We start from the raw sequence: 21,283 nt of genomic DNA, 5'->3' as shown, positions 1-21,283 counted from the left end.
AACCATACCAAGCAGAAAGGACAGGCAGCCATATCTCTATGCCTATCTCTACAGCCTTCCTCCGTGCTCCCTCTTCATAAGACCCCATTCAGTTATCACAGATTTTTAGATAGAGTTAAAAATAGTGTCTGTGAAAAAGCCATTGTATATAATAAACTCATTAAGAAATTTGAATGGCCAGAGATCCAGATAGTTTGGCCATTTATGTGCTAACTAATTTGTGCATTAATGCAACCATGAATTTGGTAATTGCATGTGCAAACATCATGATCACTTGGACGTGCAATAACATGCATACACAAAACAAACAGTAATTGCACATGCAAACTGGCTGCAGAAACTACAAATGTTTTGTATGTTCATCCATGCACCTAAGTTGTTACAAAATCTGGATTTAAAGGTACTTTAAAAAGATGGCTGTGGTTATTCTATATAGCAAATGCAGTATGACTACAATTATTTATTCCCTATAGTCAGTAGCCTCTGCCATCAAAGCTTCTGTTTTAAGTGCTACATCAAAGCCCAAAACTTTAGGAGGAAACCAACACAAAAGGAGAAGCCTCGACTCCTAAGACTACTGACTGAATGGATTAAATAAATGTTTCGCTTTTATCTACAAAACAAGTGTTACCTCCCCACCCCCATACGCAGCAACAACCCACAAAACCTCAACAGCTGCATGTACCAGGATTGTTGCCTCCTGATCGCCTCCTCACGGCCAGCCCAGGCTCCACTGCGGCTTACCTCTGGTTTCCCTCTTCAGTCCCCTTAAGACTCCCACACAGTCTTTTTTGTGGCTAACACCCTCCTCCCTCCAAGTCTGAAGTTTTGGTATATAATAGAAAGAGTTCAAAATAATCCTCAAAATTAAGACCATCTCCCCAACCCAAATGTTTATACTCAGCTCTGGCCCTTCTACCACACAGAGCTCTTTTCCTATTATATCCCACTCTGCTCCTCATGAAGCCCTCACTCTTGGACCTTCCCAGAAGGAGCACAGCCTTCTGGCCCTGGCTTCCTTCTTCTGTCAGCATCTCCCCTGTTCTCAGGGAGAAGGCAGCATATACACTGCCTGCTTTCAGAGAGCTCCTCCTAGTTGGCTGGGAGAGAGGGGAGACCTGTCCCACACTACACTACAGGGCTCCTGGTCCCAGGCCCTTAAAGGGACAGTGTCCTGGGTTTTTCCTCTCATCCAACTACTAATTCCCCATTACTGCTTTGACCATTTCCTGAGCCTTAGTTTAATTGTTTCTGGAACAGGGTTTTCTTGCCCCTTTCAGGTTTAAAGGGCCAGCATGCTCAGCTACACTGAACAATTTCCCCTTTGCCTATTGCCTTCTGCTTCCATATCTGCATTCAGCCCATTTAAAAGAGAAAAATATTAACCGGTCAGCTGTTATACCTCTCCTTTAATAAAGAGTTAGAAAATGAGTGTTGTTTATGAAGAACAGATTGAGGGAGTGGCTACCTAAACTCAGGTGATACTTTCTGGGTTAGAGGGCACTTGCTGCAAAAATAAATAGAAGGTACACAGTAAAGTTTCTTCCATTCACAATATTGTAGCTGGGTCACAAAAACTGTTCTGAAGAAAATACTTGGGGGGCAGCAATACTTCCCTTCACTATAGGGGGCAAAGTCTAATCCTGATTTTCTGAACTCTGGTGAATCAAATCTCTGGATAGTTCAGTTATACCTCTTGAGGCTGCACTGTTTGAAGCACCAGTCCTCAATTACAGAAGCAGATCTCCCTTGTCAGTCAGTTCCTGTGGCATTTAGGAGCTGAGCAAAGCAACAGCACTGCAGCACCTAAGAGATCAGCAGGAATTTAGCTCCATGCCTGTGGAGCTGGGCACTCAGCTGAACTGCAGCTCTCAGATATTTAAATATACAGTTTTCCAAAGCTTTCAGATTTCACAAAGACATTAGTAAAATTGGGGGTGTTTTACACATGCCCGTGAAACTATTGTGAATGGACCAAATTTCTAGCTAACGGCTTTCAGTGGGAACACAGCAAGAAGGTGCTCTGCAGGAAAAACCATACTCCACTAAATGCATCATCAATGTACCCGATGGGAATGTACACCCTAGTTGAGCTCCTAAGGAAGGTGGGGAATGGCGTTGGGCTCCTAACGTCTGTTCAGGGAGGAGACAACCCCTTCTTCTCCACCTCCTTTACCCTCATATTAGGGGAGGGCAATGGGCTGCCAGTAATAGTGCTGGGACAAGGTTAAAGGAGTTGTGGGGGCTGACAGCAGCCCTCCACCAGGTGGTACAAAGAAAAGATGACCTGCACTGGACGAGTTATTGCAGCTGGTTCCCAGATGTGTTACTCAATAAAGTTGTGCCCTTAAACCACATTCCTGGTATTTTGTCTGTTCTCCTGTGGCGTCTGGCACAATATGATAGCAAGCAGTGCCGCAATGGCTCTGCTTCCTTGTGTATTATGCTTTCATCTCAAGGAGTCAGTGTACAACGGGGTTTTTAAATGTTTTCAAAGGAGGCGTAATGCGAAGGGATGGAGCTGGAAATGGGAGACTGCATATTAACTGAGGACCCCAGAAATGTGAGGGTCTGTACAATTAGCACATATCTAGCATTGGCCCTGCCCTGTGGCCCGCAAGCACAGTGAACACTTATCACAGATTCAGAAGCTCTGAGACTTTGAAAAAGGTAGACATGAAAATATCTATGCCCTGATCTGCCAGAACTTCTGGTGGAGCAGTGAACGTCCACAGTGAATGCAACTTCTTTCTTCTTTCCTGTAGATACCAGATTCCTGAGAAAGAGGAATCCAGTCTTGGAGGTCGGCATGAGGAGAATAAAGACAGTAGTACAGTTGTGAATTCATGTTGTCCAGATGTCAAGGAACTAACTCCTGAAATCCATATCCTGTTCCCTAGAAGAGGAGACAATGAAGAGACTCACGTGGAAAAAGAATGCAGTGTAAAATCTCTGGCTGGCAAGGCTTCAAAGGGAACCCCACGGCAGCAATTAGAGTCAAATGATATTGCACTTTCCCAGGAAAAAATAAATTGCCACACAGCATCATCAGCTCAGTCCGAGCAAGGAGATCAAATCAGTAGTTCAGCCTTAAATGAAAAAGCAGCGTACAACAGCCAGAATTGTGTCCTGCCAGAAAAGGAGACAGACTTTCCTAAAAGGAGACTGAAATCCCCTGAAGATCAGAGATATGAAGAACTTGCTATGGAGATAATTGCCACAGACAATTCTCTGGCTGATATCCTTATCCCTCATCCTACTAGAAAAACTGCTCTAGACCTCCTGGAGGGCCTTTTTCCTGTTAATATTTCAATGTCTGACAGATCACACAGAAATAAGGGAGCTAGGATGAGAGAAGAGGTGCAGGCTGTCCTGGAAAATGAGTAAGTAGTTTGAGATTACATATTCCTTTCTGTCTCAATGTATATTTGTCTCCTTCGTTCACTGGAGCATCAGAATACCTGGGGATTCTGTTTTTTTAAATGAGCAACAAATTCTGTGGCCCATCTTCTGGTTGTCACACCAAGGAAGGTCTAAGGAAATAGTCATAGCTGTACATAAGAAAGAGAGGTAGAATTCTGACTGGGAAATAGGGCCCTGAATAGCTATGCTAGTGCCCTGGATGGATTTCTTTTTTGTATCACATGCAATGTGCCAGACTGGAAATGTTTTCATGAGAGATCCCAAAGTAGTTCTGGAGTTATTAGAAGGGAACATGATAATTCTTGGCTGTCAGAAATCTTATGCTCCAGATATTTTCAAAGGTTAGAATATCCCTGAGTGGGGGGGGGAAATGATTCTGGATAATCTAGAAACACATGTGAATAGGAACCACATTGTTCATGAACTAGGCTCTAAACATTTGTTAACGTATTTATTTTCCGCTTCAGGAGCAGGAAAAGTATTGACGGTCCAACAGAACCATGTTCTGAAACTGAACACAGTGCAGGTCCGAGTACAGAAGATCCCAATTCTAACATGAACCAAATCCTAATTAAGAACAGAGATGGCTCAAATGACCTTGATGACATCACTTCCAAGAAAGTAGGTATATGAATGTGAAAAGGACTGTGTGGGTCTCCTTACAGTAACTAAGATATTGTCATACATTTGGTACGTGTACTGTTAGAGAAAGCACTTTTATCAACATACTTTAACACCATATCAGTACTTCAAAGTGCATTGAGACTTTCTGGGCCAAATTCATCTTTATTATAACTCCATTTAAAGTCATGATGAATTTGGTATATTGACTGTAACTGGTAAATTCTGTCCTGTTTTATTCATCTGCCAAAGACATCCACTGTGAGAGTGATCAGGGATAGACTCTGAGCTGAATGCTTCCTTGCAAAACTAGCTTCTGTACACTAGCTGATTCAAAATTGTACAGTATTTGAGACCAGATCTGAACCCTAAATTGATTACATCTGGCAATCTAAGTGAAAGATGATCTTTACATTTAGGGGACTGGCAGCAGTTTCTGTTGATAGCAGCAGTTTCTGTTGATAGCATCTGTCTGTTGGCTTTCACATGTGCAGAGAAAAAAAAGATAAGCTTAGACTATGATTCCTAAAGCAGAAATACTGTGCTTCTTTAAAAATAACCCATATCACTCTTCAAAAGAATTAAGCTTGTTAGTTGTAGAAATATGGCCAAATTAATTATAATCTGCCTACTTAAAATTCTTCCTACAGTGGATGTGGTATTCTTCCCTACGCACTGTTTAGCGGATGCTCCCTTCTATGTCAGAGTTGGCTGCATTTCAGTGAAAGTTGGTGTGATCCTTCTCCCACTCATCTCTGAGCCTTCTTTCATGCTGCCCACTGTGGATGGTACACCCTCCCCAAATCTGTTCACCAACCTACCTCCCTTGCCTCATTCAAATCCCCCCATAGAATTCAGTTCTGTTATATTGACTACAGGAAGTAAGTTGAATTAGCTTTTAATGGAACCATCACACTGTGTCCATGTCTTACTGAGTAATTATATGCTCTTAATACTATAACCCTTATCCTCCTTCCCTTTTTTGCCTGTAAGGGCATGTCTACACTTACCTCCGGAGCAATCGATCCAGTGAGGGTCGATTTATCGCATCTAGTGAAGACGCGATAATTCGACCGCCCAGTGCTCTCCCGTCAACTCCGGTACTCCACCAGGGTGAAAGGCGCAGGTGGAGTCGATGGGGGAGCATCAGTTGTCGACCTACTGCAGTGAAGTAGCTCTAAGTACAACTTCAGCTACACTATTTTCGTAGCTGAAATTGTGTAACTTAGACCGACCTAACTAGCCCCCCCCGCCCCGTGTAGACCAGGCCTTAATTACCCTTGCCAGGTATGTTATGCAAACTCTTTGGCTTTATTGAGGCAACTACCAGACTTTCACTCTTGGGGGTGAAAATAATAATATAGTTTATAAAGTCATTGGAACTTGTTTGTAACTGTCTTTTGTACAGGCTTGAAAGTATTAAAAAACAAAAAGTTTAAAATCTGGAGGAGACAATCTGTGGAAAAAGCCAGTGTCTGTAAGCAGTTTGGATTCTGGGAGTTAGTAACAAAGTTTCCAATTTTTTTTTTTGTTTCCCCTGCAGAAGGAACTTATTTCTAGCATCCAATCCAAACTGCAGACCCTCTGGGAAGAAAGGGAACTTGTCCTATCCGAAACCAAGGAGTATGCTCTGCGTGGCAAAGAGCTAGAGGCAATGGTACAAGATGTCTGCAAGCCCAATGAGTATGAGCGCTACCTGATGTTCATTGGTGATCTGGAAAAGGTAGTGAGCCTGCTGCTCTGTTTGTCCAGCCGCCTCGCTCGAGTCCAAAATGCCATGAGGAAAATCAATGAGAATACAGATGCTGAGGAGAAGGTGAGTCACAAAAGGATTGGAGATTTAGCCTCTTTATTTCTTTCACACTTATCTTTCAAGATAGACCTTCACTGGATCTATTTCTCTGTCTCAGAACTCTGTAGAGTTCTGGATAAAATTAGATGCAGATCTGAACCATGGCTGGCTTTGCCAGTAGTAGTTAATAATTGGCTTGGCGTATTTCCATGGCAGAGAAAGAGTGAGCCTCACAAACGATAACTGCTCAGTGGAGGAAAAGTTAGGCTCCTACCTAAAGCAGGAGTGCAAGGTGGTGATGGGAACAGGTAAGCACTGTGTAGATGCTGGACTATAGTTGTGGCTTTTGAAACTGTCAGTATATGGGACTGGGAAGCCACTTAAACGTCTCCTGTTGGTGTAGAACAAAATCCTGTATTCCAGATGTTTTCCACTGAGGATCATTTCTTCTGAGTTTGGAAATCCTGTTTAACACAATGGCCTTGTCTTCACTAGGGGGAAAAAAGTATGTTCCGAACTGGAGGTGAAATTCCCCAAAGTCTTTAACTCAACCTGCTAACTCATGTGAACACCACAAATTGCCTTGTCTTCAATAGGAATTTAACTTAAGTTAGCTAACTTGAGTTAGAAACACTGCTTTTTTTTTTTCCATAGCGTAGACAAAGCCATTATGTCCTAAGAGATACTTTTTTCTGCTGTCCTTGTTAAATAAGGCGTGCCCCTTTCCACAATACTACCCACGTGGCGGATTCCCAAATGAGGAACAAGTCGAGCACAGAGTTCCTTCTGTGATCTTACCCCCATGAGCAGCGCTGCTCCTTTTCTGCAGAGCTGAGAATTCTTGTGGGTCATTTTTCTTTACATTATCAAATGCATACAATCAATCCAAATTCAGAAACTCACCACCAGAATCTTATCATGTGATGCCCCCTGGAGATTCAGAATATGTCTGCCCTGGAGTTGAGCTCACGGAACCAAAAGTGGTTTTAGACAATATTTTAAATTGGTTTTGGCTAACACAGCTTAAAACAAGGTGACGCCTGGCCTCTACTCTTCAGTCAAAGCACATTTAAGCTGAACTGGTTATAGATGTTCCCAGCGAACAGTTAATTTCTAGTGGGGTAGTTCCCCTAAACCAGCTGCACTGAGAGCTCTTCACATTAGTTAGGGTACTTTACTCAGGACTTTGGATAAAGTGCTCTAAAGCCTTGTCTACAATTTTTACAAAAATCTCCAATCGTTCAGCTGCACAAGCTTTAACAACATTGGGAGCCCGCGCCTCTCAGGCACAAACAGCCCTGTTTAGCATGGAGTTGATTAGACTTGTTCTGAGCAGGTTTAATTGATATGGTACTGAAAACGTCCCACATTGCTAATCTTACTAAAACCAGTCCAGCTGAACTAGTGTTCGCAATGGTGGAAATGTTAAAATTCCCTAATGTAGGCCAGGCTTAAACAAATTAATATATACTGTTTTAAAAGCCATCCTCGCTTAGTAGCTACTCTTGTTTAGCAGGTTACTCTCTTCCAGGTACATTAATAGTTATAGTTTATTCTTTTATATAGTTTATTATTACCAATAATAATTTGTTATGCACTGACACTATATTTGGCTCTGTTCAGGCCACAAATACAAACACTTTGTGCCCTAAAGGTTTTACAGTCTACACAAGACAGATGCAGGGTAGACCTGACACACAGAGATAATTAGGATTTTAAATATATTATTACTACCTTTGACTTGCTTCCTGTGGGCAACATAAAAAGTGAATCTTGATGGGATTTGCCAGGCACCTTTACCATGCAAGCCATAAGGGACAGTAATGCAGTCTAGGAGAAGCCATCCAGAATCTAAAGCCACAAGGGGAAGTCATTAAATTTAATACACTGTGGCTCCAGAATGAAGATCTAGAGTGTCAGAAATTATTGATTTTCATGGTGTATGCTGCTTTTGCTTTTTCCCTACTAGCAATCATTACATGAACGGCACAACCTCCTGTCTAGACAGCGGGAAGATGCAAAAGATCTGAAAGAAAACCTGGATCGCAGGGAAAGAGTGGTTTCTGGTATCCTTTCCAAATACCTGACTGACCAGCAACTCCAGGAATACAAACACTTTGTTCAAGTGAAGACCTCTTTACTGATAGAGCAGAAAGACCTTGAGGAGCAGATTAAATTTCTCGAGGAGCAGCTGGAGAGCCTAGAGAAGAGCATCCTTCTTTGAGCCACATCAACAGGCCATCCACTTCCAGGAATGGAGGATTCGGGCATTGTGTTGGAACTTCGTACATATTCACTGCATTGCTGCTAAGACATGAACATGGATCAGTTTGATGAATTCCTATTAGTGTCATAGTGTTGATAAGTCCTTAGATGGTGTAGGGACATGTTGGAAGGGTTTTTCCTCTTTGGATGAGCTGAATGACAAAATCTTACAGTATGTAGCAGATTGCATCTTGAAAATGACTGATGAGACGTGTCACCCTTATTAATTTGACATTTTTCCTTCTCCCTGTCATCTGCCCGTTTCCACACTGACATCATCTCAATAAAAGACTCATAAAAATATTTCCTCTTTGTGGGTGGGTTGAATATTCAAAATAAGAAATTATGTGGGTGTTTGAATTGTGAATTAAAGAGAGGATAAACAACTCCAAAGCACAATGCCATGGGCCACTTAGTGAAACTCCTCTGACAATTTAATGATAGCGTCCCCGGTTAATACCTTCAAGTGGCATGTAATAATGGAACATATTGTCACGGGAATAATACTGAACTCTTTTAATCAGCAGTAAGTCCCCCGGCCTTTTTGTGACTCTGCAACTGTAGAATGCAATGGCTATTTCATCTGAATCTGGGTGGGATGTTCAACAGAAAACTCACGAGGACTGCAAGAAGAGCTGTGGGCATGGGTTCCCGCAGGCCACAGAGAAGTATTTAGTGGTGAAGTTGACATAAAGGGATGCTCTTAAAAATGGTAAATCCAAAAATTGCACCTACCCTCGCTATCGGCAAACTCCACACAGTGCTTCCTAGGTGACTGTTTTTCAAATTATTGCTACACTGTTTGTTTGTTTTTCTTCACTTAGTGCCAATCACCCAGCACTTATTATGGACCCTGCCATGAAAAACCACTGTGCTGTGATACAAACTGGTTGAATTTCAAAGAGTTTTTGTAAACCATGAGTACAAAAAAAAAAAAAAAAGACTTTAAAAGGCGGGGAAAGTTACTTGACAATGTCCTTTTAAAATAATGTGTATTGAAGGTCTTTCAAGTGATATTACTGTATTGAAATTGTTTCATTTAATACTCCTTTACCAGTAGATAGATACTCCTTCATCACTAGGTGTATCAGCTGTAGGTTCCCTGAACATCAAATGAGAAGTTCACGAATCTAACTGGAGCTTCTTCCAGATCTGGGCAAGAGGGGAAGGCAGGTCTTGATGTTTTCACAAGTGACAGAAGTCACCAACATTTGTTATACTGAGAAAGGGAGACAATTTTATCCCCTGCATCGGAAAGAAAGGCTCCTTGGGTCTGATGCAGCATAGAAAACTTTCATGGTTGATGCCCATGGAACTTTCATACATGCACAGCCAGTGTTCATAGAACCGTGTTGCAAATAAATCTCACTATTAATTATCATCCTTTATTTCCCCCTACCAAATATTGTGGGTTTTTTTCCTTCAGAGCCTTGAGGTTTCCCTCTCCACTTATACATACTGCTCCTCACCATTAAATACGTCACTCAATCACAGGTGGAGGTGGCTCTCTGGGACTGGCCAACCCTCATACCTGCCAGCAGAGGTTACTAAAGCATGAGCACAAGATACCCCCTCTGCCACCAGACTGAGCAAGTTCCCACTCCTAGAGGTCATGATTTCTGATCCTCCATATTACACTGCCCCAAAAACCCTCCACCCATCCCCCTTTCTTGATTTGCTCCAGCTTTATCTGCTTTTCTGGGATCAGCTGCAGTGTGGTGGCATTCTTCTATGTTGGCACTTCAGTAAGGGCATACTAAGAACAAATTATGTGAGATAGCCCTGCACGCAAGGCGATTCCCCTTGCCCCTCACCTACCTGCCTTTGTTAGCAGTAATGAAAAGGTTAATCTTTTATTTTGTAGAATTGATATCAGTAATAAAATCTGTTCCTCTTGGCTCATTTTGAACAAAAGTCCTCCAGATCCTGAGGTGAGATGAGTAATTAAAAAAGACATGTTCTCATTATTTTTCAGTTCTTGCCTTGTCACATAACTTGCTGAACGTGAGGGTTGTCTGGTTACTTAGTATGCAGCTGTACAATAAATGGAACCATGGTTCGATACAGCCCAGACACCAACGAAATTGTGCTCGAAAAGGCACAGGTCTTCTCAGAGGGAATTGCTTTTAAAGCTTAGCTTGCATGCAGGTTTCACAACACAGAGTGAAAATACCCTGCGATGCTACGAACAGCCTTTGCTGCGATAATAAGCCTTGCCTTCAATTCTTGAAAGTCTGTGACGCACGTACAGTATGCTGCCTGTCTTTTAAATTTATTTTGTATAAGGCACAGTACTGCTTGGCCTAGGAAGCAGACAGCAGTGAGCTGAAACCAAATAACTTAAAGTTTACAACAGAATATTTATTTCACAGTCAAGAGAGCTCGATGTCACCATCTTCCAGAAACACCCACAACCAGGAGAGAGCCAGGGGCAAGGAAAGCTCAGCGAGGACCCCTGAGGAGTTTTACTCATACTTCCAACATGGGAGCTGGGGCGGGTTTTGAGCCTCCCCCACAGAACAGTCAGGTGGCTCAGCTTCAGATGACCTACATGGATTGATGGGAATCCACTGCAGCCCAGGGCCATCTGTACAAAAGCTTACTACTGCCCATCTTCCTGGAGCTCTTCCCCTGCAATCTTCTAAAGGAGTGTTCCACAGCACAGAAGGGGCTTAACAGAAAACTCTGAAAGCTTCCGACTTTATGGACTTTTGCAATGGATCTCTTGCAGAATTGGGAATGGGTCCCATCCTAGCCTGACCCTTGCAATCCACAAAGCCCTGTCCACATGAGGGCCTCCTTCGCACGAGAGCCAAGTGCAATATTGCCAACCCCAAGCATTCAAAAATAATGCATCACGCTCTCCCCAGTCATGAAACTGGCTTAAAATTATGTTCTAACAGGTAATAATTCTGGTTGTTGTTGTTTTTTTTTAAATTTGCCATACTTTAGTATTAGGATACACTCAAGCCACGTTTTCAGACTTTCATCTGCAATAATTTTTTCTCTGTAACCTCAGACCTTTTTTTAAAAAAATAAAACCAGATTCTGTCATATGCACAGGATTCCAAGAGCTGGGACTTGAAGAAAACCACCAAGTAGCATGAGACTTGTGATAAAATTGTGAAAGCTGGCGACACGGCAAGTAGTACAATCTGGCCCCAAAATACTATTCCAGTCTTATGTCCATCCAAATTGTGTCTGCCTTAGTCGTGTGACTAATTTTAGTGAACTCAGTACTGGTATTAGCAGAATTTGGAAAGTCAGTAGTTATTTTAGACTCTATATGATTTTTTTAAAGGTACAGTATGTTATGCATTTCAACTGAATATTTTAGCACAGTTTATCAAAACTGTGGTATTTTAAAATGTTTCTTTCCTCCCCCTTCCCGAAAACTGGATTAGTGTAAATTAAATGCAGATGATATTTCTATGCATTTAAAAATTTATTAAGCCATGTTAGTGCTTTGGAGTGTTGGTTATGCTGAAATATAGAATTATGGACAGAGAAATAACACATTTCTTTCCAACCATCTGCTTCATTATTGTTTCATTACCTGTCAGTAGCAAACACTCATCATCATTCACAGAGATCCTTGTATATTATTGTATGTACATCTTTATACAATGGAAGAATAGGTATCAATGAGAAAATGCCTTCCTATCTGATGCTGCTCTTCATGTCTAGACAGACAGAAGGTCTTCATACAAGAGTATTTCAGTGCAATAGATAATGTAACAGACATAGCAGAAAATACATCAGATGTAGATTATTTTCAAAAGCATTTTGGTCCTGATTCTCCTCTCACACAATCAGGGGTAACTCCATATAAGTCAGTTGAGTTCCACCAGGATGAAGCCAGTGTGTGAGGAAAACTAGACCCTTCATGCTTAAATGACCTCGCCTGAACAGCATTTCGAAATGAGTGCATGATTTACCAACAACACGAAGTTCAAGGTACCTTAAAAATCTCCATCTCCGCACTGTCAGGTGAATCAAGCCACAAATTTACGTTCAGTAAAAACAAACCTAAGTAGTAATACAAATATTGTAAATATTTTAAAATTCCAACTAAATCAGTTTTGGGTTTGGATTGAAACATTTCTCCTGCACTGTTTGCAACTCAGGTATTATAGCCCTGGAATCAGAACATGAGACTGAAATTAACTCATTAGTACAGTTTAACTGTCTAGGATGAAGGAAGTACACAAAAGAAACAGTAGAAATAGCAATAAGCAAATTAGGCCTCGATTCTGCATACAATCATGTACATTAACTCAGTGGGACTGCTCAAAGTTAAGCACATGCATGAATATTTGCAGGATCCGGGCCTTGGTCTCAATAATCTAAGGTATTATTAATAACCCAAAGAAACCTTTTACTATATACAGATTTAACATGACAGTGCCCCTTCAGAAGTGGACTTTAAAAAAAAAAAAACCCTACAAATTAAATGTTCAAGGAATGCACAATTCTAAAAGATCATTATGGATATTCTTGTTAAATCTATTGAATTGTTTGTATGAATATATATCACGAAGTTTGATTTGAAGGTGCAATGCTTTTTTTCTTTCAACTGCTGCTCCTTATACAGAGATGTTTGCCAGGATAACCACTGTAGTTCAAGCTTAACTTTATTAGAATGAATAAAAGTTTTAAACCACTGGAAGTGGTGAAGAACAATGCCTGGCATCTGCCCCATGTGCCAGTTGGCAATGCTACCACATGGGTGATCTCTCTGTTGAATGGAAATCAAACGTATAGTCCCTTTCCCAGTCCAAGAATATAACTGTAGAGAGTTGTTTATGAGATGTAAACTGTCTGCTTGATATTAAAAATGGGAACTTGCTTGGTATAAATAACAGTAGCTCAATCAATCCATCCCAAGGCATCCTGAGGCAATGATGTAGCTTTAAAACTAGCAGAAATTAAAAGGGTATCCTTCTGGTCTTTCACAGCAGAGGTGCAGTTGGCTTGGGTACTGTGCAAATTCTCACTCTTAATATTTTGGTATTTGAACATAATGCTTGATAGACCTATCTTTACAACTACCGAACTTTTTGATATGACAAGGCCTTAATGAACAAATACCACAACTAATCTGTTGTCTAAAAAGTAGTTACAGTGCCATGTATGTGCTATTTTTATTTTTCCTAATTCCTCTGTCATGTCTCTGTCTAGGTTTCAGGAAAGTGTAAAAGTGCAAGTGTTGATGAAATATGAAAACAACTTTTAAGTAGACAGAGGGGAAACTGCCTCTGAGGAGCATTAGGAGGTGTGGAGGTCAGTTCTTAGATTAGTGCCCTAAGCCCCATGATAGCTGTGGTGTAGTTCAGGCTGCCCATATGAGACTAGTCCTACATTCCTTGTACATCTAAAATTCCCACTGTGGGCTGGAGTGTTCTGCTTTAAAGTTAGGGGTACAGCTGGGGATATACATTTAGTCTGACCTTATTGAGAGTTAGAGAGTCTTTTTTAAAAACCTACTTGGCCCAGCCCTGAATAATTTCAACATTGGTGTAAAGGCCTATTAACCTTCCCAAAAAGAGCAATCAGCTGCTAGCACTCATCGTGCTTTGCCTTTCAAGTAGACAAGATAAATACAAACACCACCTCATCCCAACAGTGCTATGCCCCTGAGTCTCGCGGGCTTTGCTCTTCTAAGGTATGGAGAGTTCCGGTATGTGTCAAGAAAAAGTCCCCACAACCTGCAAAGGGGAAAGAGGTTGGGAATGTTGAAAATAGACATTTTCAGAAGAGGTAGGAAAGTTTCTCTCTCCCTCTCCACACCCATTGACCCAATGGCAGTCCACAGCCTCTCATTTGTTCACAAGCATTATCTCTGCAAGGTAGCAGTTAGCTCTAAGTAAGGAAGCCTTTTATTGTGAAAACCGTGACCCTCCAGCGTTTCCATCTACATCCAGTTTTTTTTTCCACTCTGGCTTGCTTAGGTAAAAGCTGGGAGCAGGAAGAAACAAGGTCATAAAAGGACCCAGCATTACTGCCTTCAGAGTCCAACAGTTCTCTGAAGCTGTAGATGCTGAATATGGTCCCGATTGTGCAAGCCTTTCCCCTGAAGTCAATAGACGTTCTGCCCCAAACCAGCACACAACTAAAGCTCTGTGCAGTGCAAATAAATACCTCCCCCATACATTCCTAGTGGCGTCACCACATATATTAACCTTCCACTTGTAACCTCTAATTTGGGTGGTGGCTATGGATTGCTTCACATGCATTTTTTTCTCTTCAGCAAAGATAGTGACTTTCCCTCTGCCAAGTAGATTAAGGAAATCCCAGTGCCTCTGATCCTCATTCCAACCCCTGTTCAAAGCACTGGAAAATTACTGGTTTGCAGAGTTGCAGGCCACTGGCACCTGACCACTACTAGACCTGCTGGACTGCTTCTTACCCAAAGAGGAAGTTAGATAGGGAAAAATGTCAAGAAGGAATCCACTCACTGCCAGAGGGGCTGAACGAGGCACTGCAGCAAATCCCCAATGCAGTCCTATAGAACTCACAAAGTGACAGAATAATCAAAGTCCAGCTGAAGCCTGCTACCTCTCACTTGGTTAATCTGCAGGCCTGGTTTTCCCCACAAAACCCAAAGAGGTCGCTTCAGCCCACTGCCCAAGAAAGAGTTAATAGTAGTGCCCTGTAGTGAGAGCTTGCCTTAGTAAGGCTTGCATAAAACAAACATAATAGGTACTAGCATAGTGGGCAGCAACTAATTACAGCTAACGCAAGTGGGATACAAAGTACTGGTTGCAGAGAGTGATGTGAGGGGAGGAGGCAGGGCAGGCATAATGTTAGGTGGGAAAAGCCTTCTCTCCTTAGGAGAGCAGGTTGGTGGGGGAGAGCAAGAAGCGTTAGTGACCACTGCAGGATAGAACGATCACTGTATTGGCACGAGCCTAGCAATGGGAGTCAGGCTTATGCTGGTGCCATGGAAATAAATATGGCAATTCTAAAAAAAAAAAAAACCAATGTGTTCACTAGGGAGCTGAATTCACACCTACTGAAGTAAATAGGAATCTTTCAATTGATTTCAGTGGGTGCTAAATCAAGCCTGGATGCACAAAGGCTGCAATGAACTCCTTTTGGCCAAGCCTCATTGCATGGAGCCCCACTTTAGACAGACAGATGACTGAAACAGTCTTAAATTCCTTGCAGGATCTGAAATGGGTCTCCCAATCCTAGGCACTAGTGTGAATTAATGAGGTTCTACAGTAATTATTAAGTGCAATGATACCCCTGGCTTTGGGAACTCATAGCAACATTCTGAATGTAAATTAATTCTAAGCCAAGAGCAGAGCCACTTATCGCACAACTAGTCCTCAATGCCCAGAAGGGAGCCCAGGAATTAGACATGAAAGACTGAGCAGGCAGTTGGAGTCATGCAACCTCTCAGATTAGCACCAGAGGCAACCCAAAAACCACTCAAGAAGCAACAAATGAACATTACCGTTTGCCCCTGAAGGCATCTGACTTGTCATAACAGAGACAGCTAAAATGTCACAAGCCCCCAGAAGCTGAGCCCCCTTGTGGCTGAAGCCATGTACTAAAATATTGTGTGAATGTACAGGCTTGGTTTAGAGAATAACAAGGCTCCTCTTTCACAAATATTAACGTGAGGGGGTTTTCTAACAAGCTTTCTGGTCATGACTTTTCCCTATCCCAAGCTACCTCATGAAAGATACCACTTCAAGAACAACTTCTAGTTCATCACTTACCCTTTCCCTGTCTCATGGCAACTCCTGCTGTGAAGTGGAAAATGGCACCAGCTTCCACTTCCGTGGCCAAGATGGCTGCTCCTTCCTACTCTGGAGGTGAGTCTCATTTGCTCGAGATATAAAGGATGGGGCTGGTGGTGGGGTTAAGTGGTGATCAAATGCTTTGCGTCAATGTCCTTGGGAGGCAAATGAGTCCTTGCTATTCTATGTATTTATAATGCATGCCCACTCCCCCCCCCCCATCATTATGTTATCTAAGCAGAATCTGGTATATGGCAGCTAATGATACACACACCAGGGCTTGCAGGGACTGGAAGAAACTAGCCAAGGCAAAGCATGTGGGAGGGGTGAGGAACCCGTAACAAACCATCATGTAGCAATAATCTTGGAAGCTTGCACATATTGCTCTGTTTCTGCATCACCATTGTACTGGTAAATATTGAGGGAGTGGCTATGCTGAGACCACCTGCTTCACTAAGAAGAAATAGGGCAATAGCTCTGTCATTTAGAGAGAGAATGATAGCATCCCATATCCCGCTCCCCGAGCACATTACATTCCAGGATTGTTCATTTGAGCTCCACAGGAACCCAAATGTCTTGGTAACTCTACAACAATTGTGAGTGTTTTCTCTAAAGGGTCTCCCTGCACCCTCTTTGGGGTACTATTTATGGGACAAAATATCATGCAAACTGGTCTCCTCATGGTATTCCAGCTACTCCGGGACTGAAAAGCCATGAGGCGAGCAGATCACTTGTTACTATGCTCAGAAGTGGCACCCTGATGCATAAGGCAGCTTGAGCAAAATGCAAACACAAGCCACACAGACAGATCACAAGTGTGCTCTGGCTACAAAGCAAGGGCCCAATCCTCTGAAATGCTGAGAACCTCCTGTAGAATGCTGAGCACTATCATCTTCCACTGAAGTCAATGCAAATTGAGACCACTCAGCTCCTCTCAGGGTTGGGCCCTAAGAGGCAATCCTCACTATGGGCCTGAGCCTGATCAAAGCACTGATCCAAACTCCTGGGGAGGTTGAGCTGGGATCTGAAGTTCAGGGCTTGGCCCTGTATCTCTCGCGAGTCTACAGTCAAGCTCAGCCTTGAGCTCAAGTCACATAACATTTTGATTCTCTTTTGTCGACTGTTTATTCTCAAGAACGAGAAAGCCGGCATGGTTTAAATACATAAATACATGATTTACCACAGCAAAGCTGAATGGATTCTTCACACTAAATTCCTGGATTGGATCCAACCTCAGCTATGTTCTTAGACAATCCAGAGACTTTTCTTTCTTAATGTAAGAGGGGTGTGAGACAAAAGGAGCAGGGAGGGAATGCTGAGCCTTCCAGACAGTCATGTTTTGGGTAGCTGTCCCAGGCAGGGAAAGCAGCTGATGTGCAGCATTCCCTTAATACGACATGTACACATTCTCCTGCTCACACACAGAGCTCTTGTCTGCTCACAGGAAAAGGATTTACTAACATAATGCTGATATGAACAGAGGGTATCTAATTTGTCTGGTTCAAGGGCACCTTAATGTTCTAATCTAAAATCAGTCCATTTTGTTCATCACAGTAATAATTACAAAGCTGAACTTAGTGAACTGAAAGGGATCAAGCTAACACCCCTGGGGATTCAAGTCCTCTGACAGCAGAACAAGTACAGTGTGGACTATGGCAGTGCAAACTCCCCCCTCTTCTTGCCAATATGCCTCAGAATCCTGACTGGGGAGAGGCTGACACCTTCAAAGGGCTCCCATTCCAGATCTGACCTGGTCTGGCTTGTGGAATCTACTAAGGATCACAACACAAATTTGTATCGCTAAAGCCTTCCTCTTGGACATGAAGTAACTTCACTTACATGTGCCCATAACAGCATTATTAGTGATGCAGGCCCTTTAAATCTGTAAAGCTTGATAAAGCACAGACCGTGCTAGCTCTTAGATATGGCTGTCTCTGAAGTCAGCTAGCAGAAGGAAGGATACTGCAGGCGCCAAATTAAACAGGATGAGGAGAGTATGATGAAAAACCTCTTTAAATGAATTCCAGTGGGGTAAAGTCGCTTCTAAAGACCCTAGTGAAGCTGCTGGTAAGCTTTTCTATGCAACAAGTAAATCTTCTCATAAAAAGAGCAAAATCCAGAAAGGAAGATTATTGCTAGAGGAGTTCAGAGCTGCCTACAAAGGCAGACAGAGGGTGTTAACTAACAAGTCATCATCCTGTGAGCAAAAGACCGTTACTTTCTCATATGATCAGTTTTCTGTGGCTCAGACCTGTGTGCCCTCAGGTCAATGGAAGGTAAATCTCAGGAAATGCTCAACACCTTTCAGAATTAGAGTGGAAGGATAGTCCAATAGTTGGGGGCTGCTAGGCTGAGACTCAAGAGACAGGGCTTCAATTCCCTGCTTTGCCACAGACTTTCTACATGTCCATTGGCAAGTCACTTAACTTCTCTGGGCTCCAGTTCCCCAGCTGTATAATAGGGATAATAGCACTTCTCCACCTCACAGGGGTACATGAGGCTAAATACATTAACCATTGAGAGGTGCTCAAATACTCTAGTAATGGGGGTCATCTAAGTATCAAAGCTAGATAGCATTAGCCCCTAAAGTCATTTGCCCACAGGGAAATGCTCTTGTGACTTACACCTGTGGCTTTTATTGTCTCCTCTAGTCTCCATATGGATACTGTCACTTGTAGAAAATGAGTGAATGGGAGGAAGGAGAGGTCTCTGGTATGAATGAGGAGTGTATTTGGGGGGTAGGAGAAGACCCTGCCTGTTATGTTGAGGTTAGGTAGGGGTGGGCTGGGGTTTCTGACACATTGCATGATGGTTGCAGTGGACCATAGGAAAGGGTCACTGTTTTCTATACAGCAGAAAGTGTTGGGGAGAAGGTGAGTCTGTATGCTGGGATGGGTGAGCGCGTGGAGGACAGAGTAAAGATTAGTGCTGGGCTAAAGTTGGAATCTACTGGCTTATGCTTCTTCCCTGTTAGTTTCCTGATGTGATACTAGGCAATGCGCTTTGTTGTGATGTGGGAACCTTGCGGGTACAGTAGCTTCAGCACCAGTTCCCTCCGTGCTCGGAACCTTGGTGCCAGTGGTCCCCTGAGCCTAAGAGCCTATGCTAGCATATAGGCCCTGTGTTATTGTTGTCAAAACAAGTAGCTCCTTAGGGGAAAAACATCTCAGACTTGTACAAACAAAACTAGGCCCAGGAAGCTAAACTAGTAACATGAAACACACCTAAACTACCTAAGGGCCAAAGCTGATCAATTGCTGGTTGAAGTTTAATTTCATCTGTGCTTTATTGCCACTAAAACCTTTTTTGTTTGATTATATTTTTAAAAGCAATACCCATAACCTCTCCCTCAAGCACAGGTCTAGAAATACAATATCCTGTTATATAAAACGTGTCTGTCTAGGAAAACCTTATGTGGATCCATTTTGAATATTAAGCCTTTAGTTCTGTCTCTTATTAACCGTAGGTGGGAATCTTACAGCTTTCAGGATTGTCTGAGCAGAGAGGCGGTGAGAATTCTTTCACAGATAAACTCCTCCTGTGCCCCGCTGCTAGTGCAGGGTCTCTGCTGTTTTGTTTCTTCCTACAGCAGCTAAGATTTCACTCAAATTTTCTAGCTTCTTTTGGTTTAAAGATTATGGACCTGATTCTCCCCTGCCTAGGGTCCTGTGTCATCATTTACAGCTCTGCCATATGAGAGCACGGTGGGAACAAAACACTGGGGACAGATTCTATCCCCTGCATGCTGCTCTGGCAGTGGGTAGAAGCTGCAACTGGCAAAGGAGAATTTCTCCCATCACGCACACAGTGTAGGGCCACTGTACTGTGCTGTCCCCCCGCATAAGCCCCAACATAGGAGAAGTGCCAGGAGTGGGACTGGCAGAAGGAGGGCCTGTAGTGACCTGGGTGTTACTTGGCAGCCCAGAGTGCAGCCCCAGGGCCATTTCAGTCCCCAGAGTAGCCCAGAATCTGGAGAGCACTAAGGAAGCATAAAGGCTCCCCTCCCCTGTGGTTGCATCCTGAGCCCCTGAGTTGGTAGCATTTGAAACTCACTGTGCACAGACTTAGGTAACTACAGGAGCACTAGGGAGTGGAGAATCGGTCCCACATCCCTGGAATGTAAACCGTTGTGTTCTGCCCAGCTAACGTCACCTCTCTGAACACTGCACACAGCCAGAGAGTAGCTCCAGTACAGGAATAAACTGAGAGGTATGGACTGATCTTTGGGACTGCCCATCCCCAGGCTTATCCCTACTGCATTCAGGGTACAGGCAGGTACTGACCAGTGGGCTGGTTTGTGGTAGCTGAGCAAACCAGCGCTTTCCCCCCAGAAGTTGCCATCTTGTGTTCCAGTATCCAGGTAAGTTTTCATAAGTTTCCAGCCTGTGTAAATCAATGCACTGAAGTCTGCCTGAGTCTGCAGACTGAGAGAAACAAGAGAACTAAAAGTTGTGGGCTGTCCCTATTCGTCTCAAGGGGCTGGAGAAGCTGAAGACTAGTGGTGACCATTTAAAATGTCACCGTTGTAAATACTTTCGCTGCTGGTTGATAGCTGGCCTGTAACTGACTGAAGCAACAAGGGAGGTTGTTTAGAGCAGCAGTGGTGGAAATCTTGCTCAGTCTTCTTGTTTTTTTACTCTCCTCTACTGTTTGGGGGTGGAAGATTAGGCTGAGAGGAATAGTTGTGTGAAGGGGGAAGTAGAGGAAGCCAGGCAGGATGGGCATGGGGGTGGACCCTTCCAGAAATGTGTGGTGGGTCTGGGCCCACTTCAACCTTAATGCCCCCACATCCATGCCCAGGACAGGAAGGTCATACAGAGGGAGAGAGAGAAAGGGACAGGAGTCCCCTGGGATGTCATGGAAGGCTTGGCTTATTTGTCAGGACCCCCTCACCCCCACCAATGATTTGCTCCCTCCCTCAGATTTCATGCCACACTCAAAACCCCACACTGCAGTCACCCCGCCAAGGACTGGGGTCCCTTCGCAGCCAGGCACTGCTGCCCTTTAAAGGGTAAGGGGTATCATTTTGAGGAACATGTGACTCTAGCTCCCCCTGCTGGGGCTGAATAATAATACCCAGCCATTATATAATGGCATTTTCCAAGTGATGTACAAACATTAATTAACATGCTGTCCCCGCAGCAGCCCCCAACACAAGGTGCACTCGGGTTTTACCCCCCTTTTTTTATCATTAATGAACTAATAGCAAATGAACGTTCCTCAGTATGGTACAGAACACGTGCTCTATCTCCCCCCCTTAAACAAACAACAGGCTCTTTGTGCCTAAACTGCGTCTGTGCCAAAGGCATGTTAGTGCAATCTTAATTTGGACATTTCTTCATTAACACAAATCACTGGAAACATCAGTAACTGTCATGATGCGGTTTTACTTTGATTCATATGTAAATCAGGAGGCAAGGGAATGTAGGTC

At 43.1% G+C, this 21,283-nt stretch overlaps 1 protein-coding gene and 1 long non-coding RNA gene across 6 annotated transcripts in view; one reads left to right on the top strand and one right to left on the bottom strand.

Moving 5' to 3' along the window:
* SHROOM1 (shroom family member 1) overlaps positions 1 to 8,404 on the top strand; it is a 74,187-nt gene extending 65,783 nt beyond the window's left edge. For all 5 annotated transcript variants that reach the window (XM_048861596.2, XM_048861595.2, XM_048861598.2 and 2 more), the window contains 4 exons: positions 2,766 to 3,383; positions 3,891 to 4,044; positions 5,588 to 5,860; positions 7,806 to 8,404. In XM_048861596.2, the coding sequence (XP_048717553.2) occupies positions 2,766 to 3,383; positions 3,891 to 4,044; positions 5,588 to 5,860; positions 7,806 to 8,060 (1,300 nt within the window). In that variant the 3' untranslated portion in view covers positions 8,061 to 8,404. The remainder of the gene's footprint in view (positions 1 to 2,765; positions 3,384 to 3,890; positions 4,045 to 5,587; positions 5,861 to 7,805) is intronic.
* Positions 1 to 21,283, bottom strand: part of LOC142072955 (uncharacterized) — a 94,047-nt gene that overhangs the window by 54,749 nt on the left and 18,015 nt on the right. The gene's annotated exons all lie outside the window — the stretch shown is intronic.

This window comes from Caretta caretta, chromosome 8 (genome assembly GCF_965140235.1).
Source record: "Caretta caretta isolate rCarCar2 chromosome 8, rCarCar1.hap1, whole genome shotgun sequence".
In the NCBI taxonomy this organism is placed as follows: Eukaryota; Metazoa; Chordata; order Testudines; family Cheloniidae; genus Caretta; species Caretta caretta.
The sequence above is the reverse complement of the archived record's forward strand: the minus strand, read 5'-3'. Positions and strand labels throughout refer to the sequence as shown.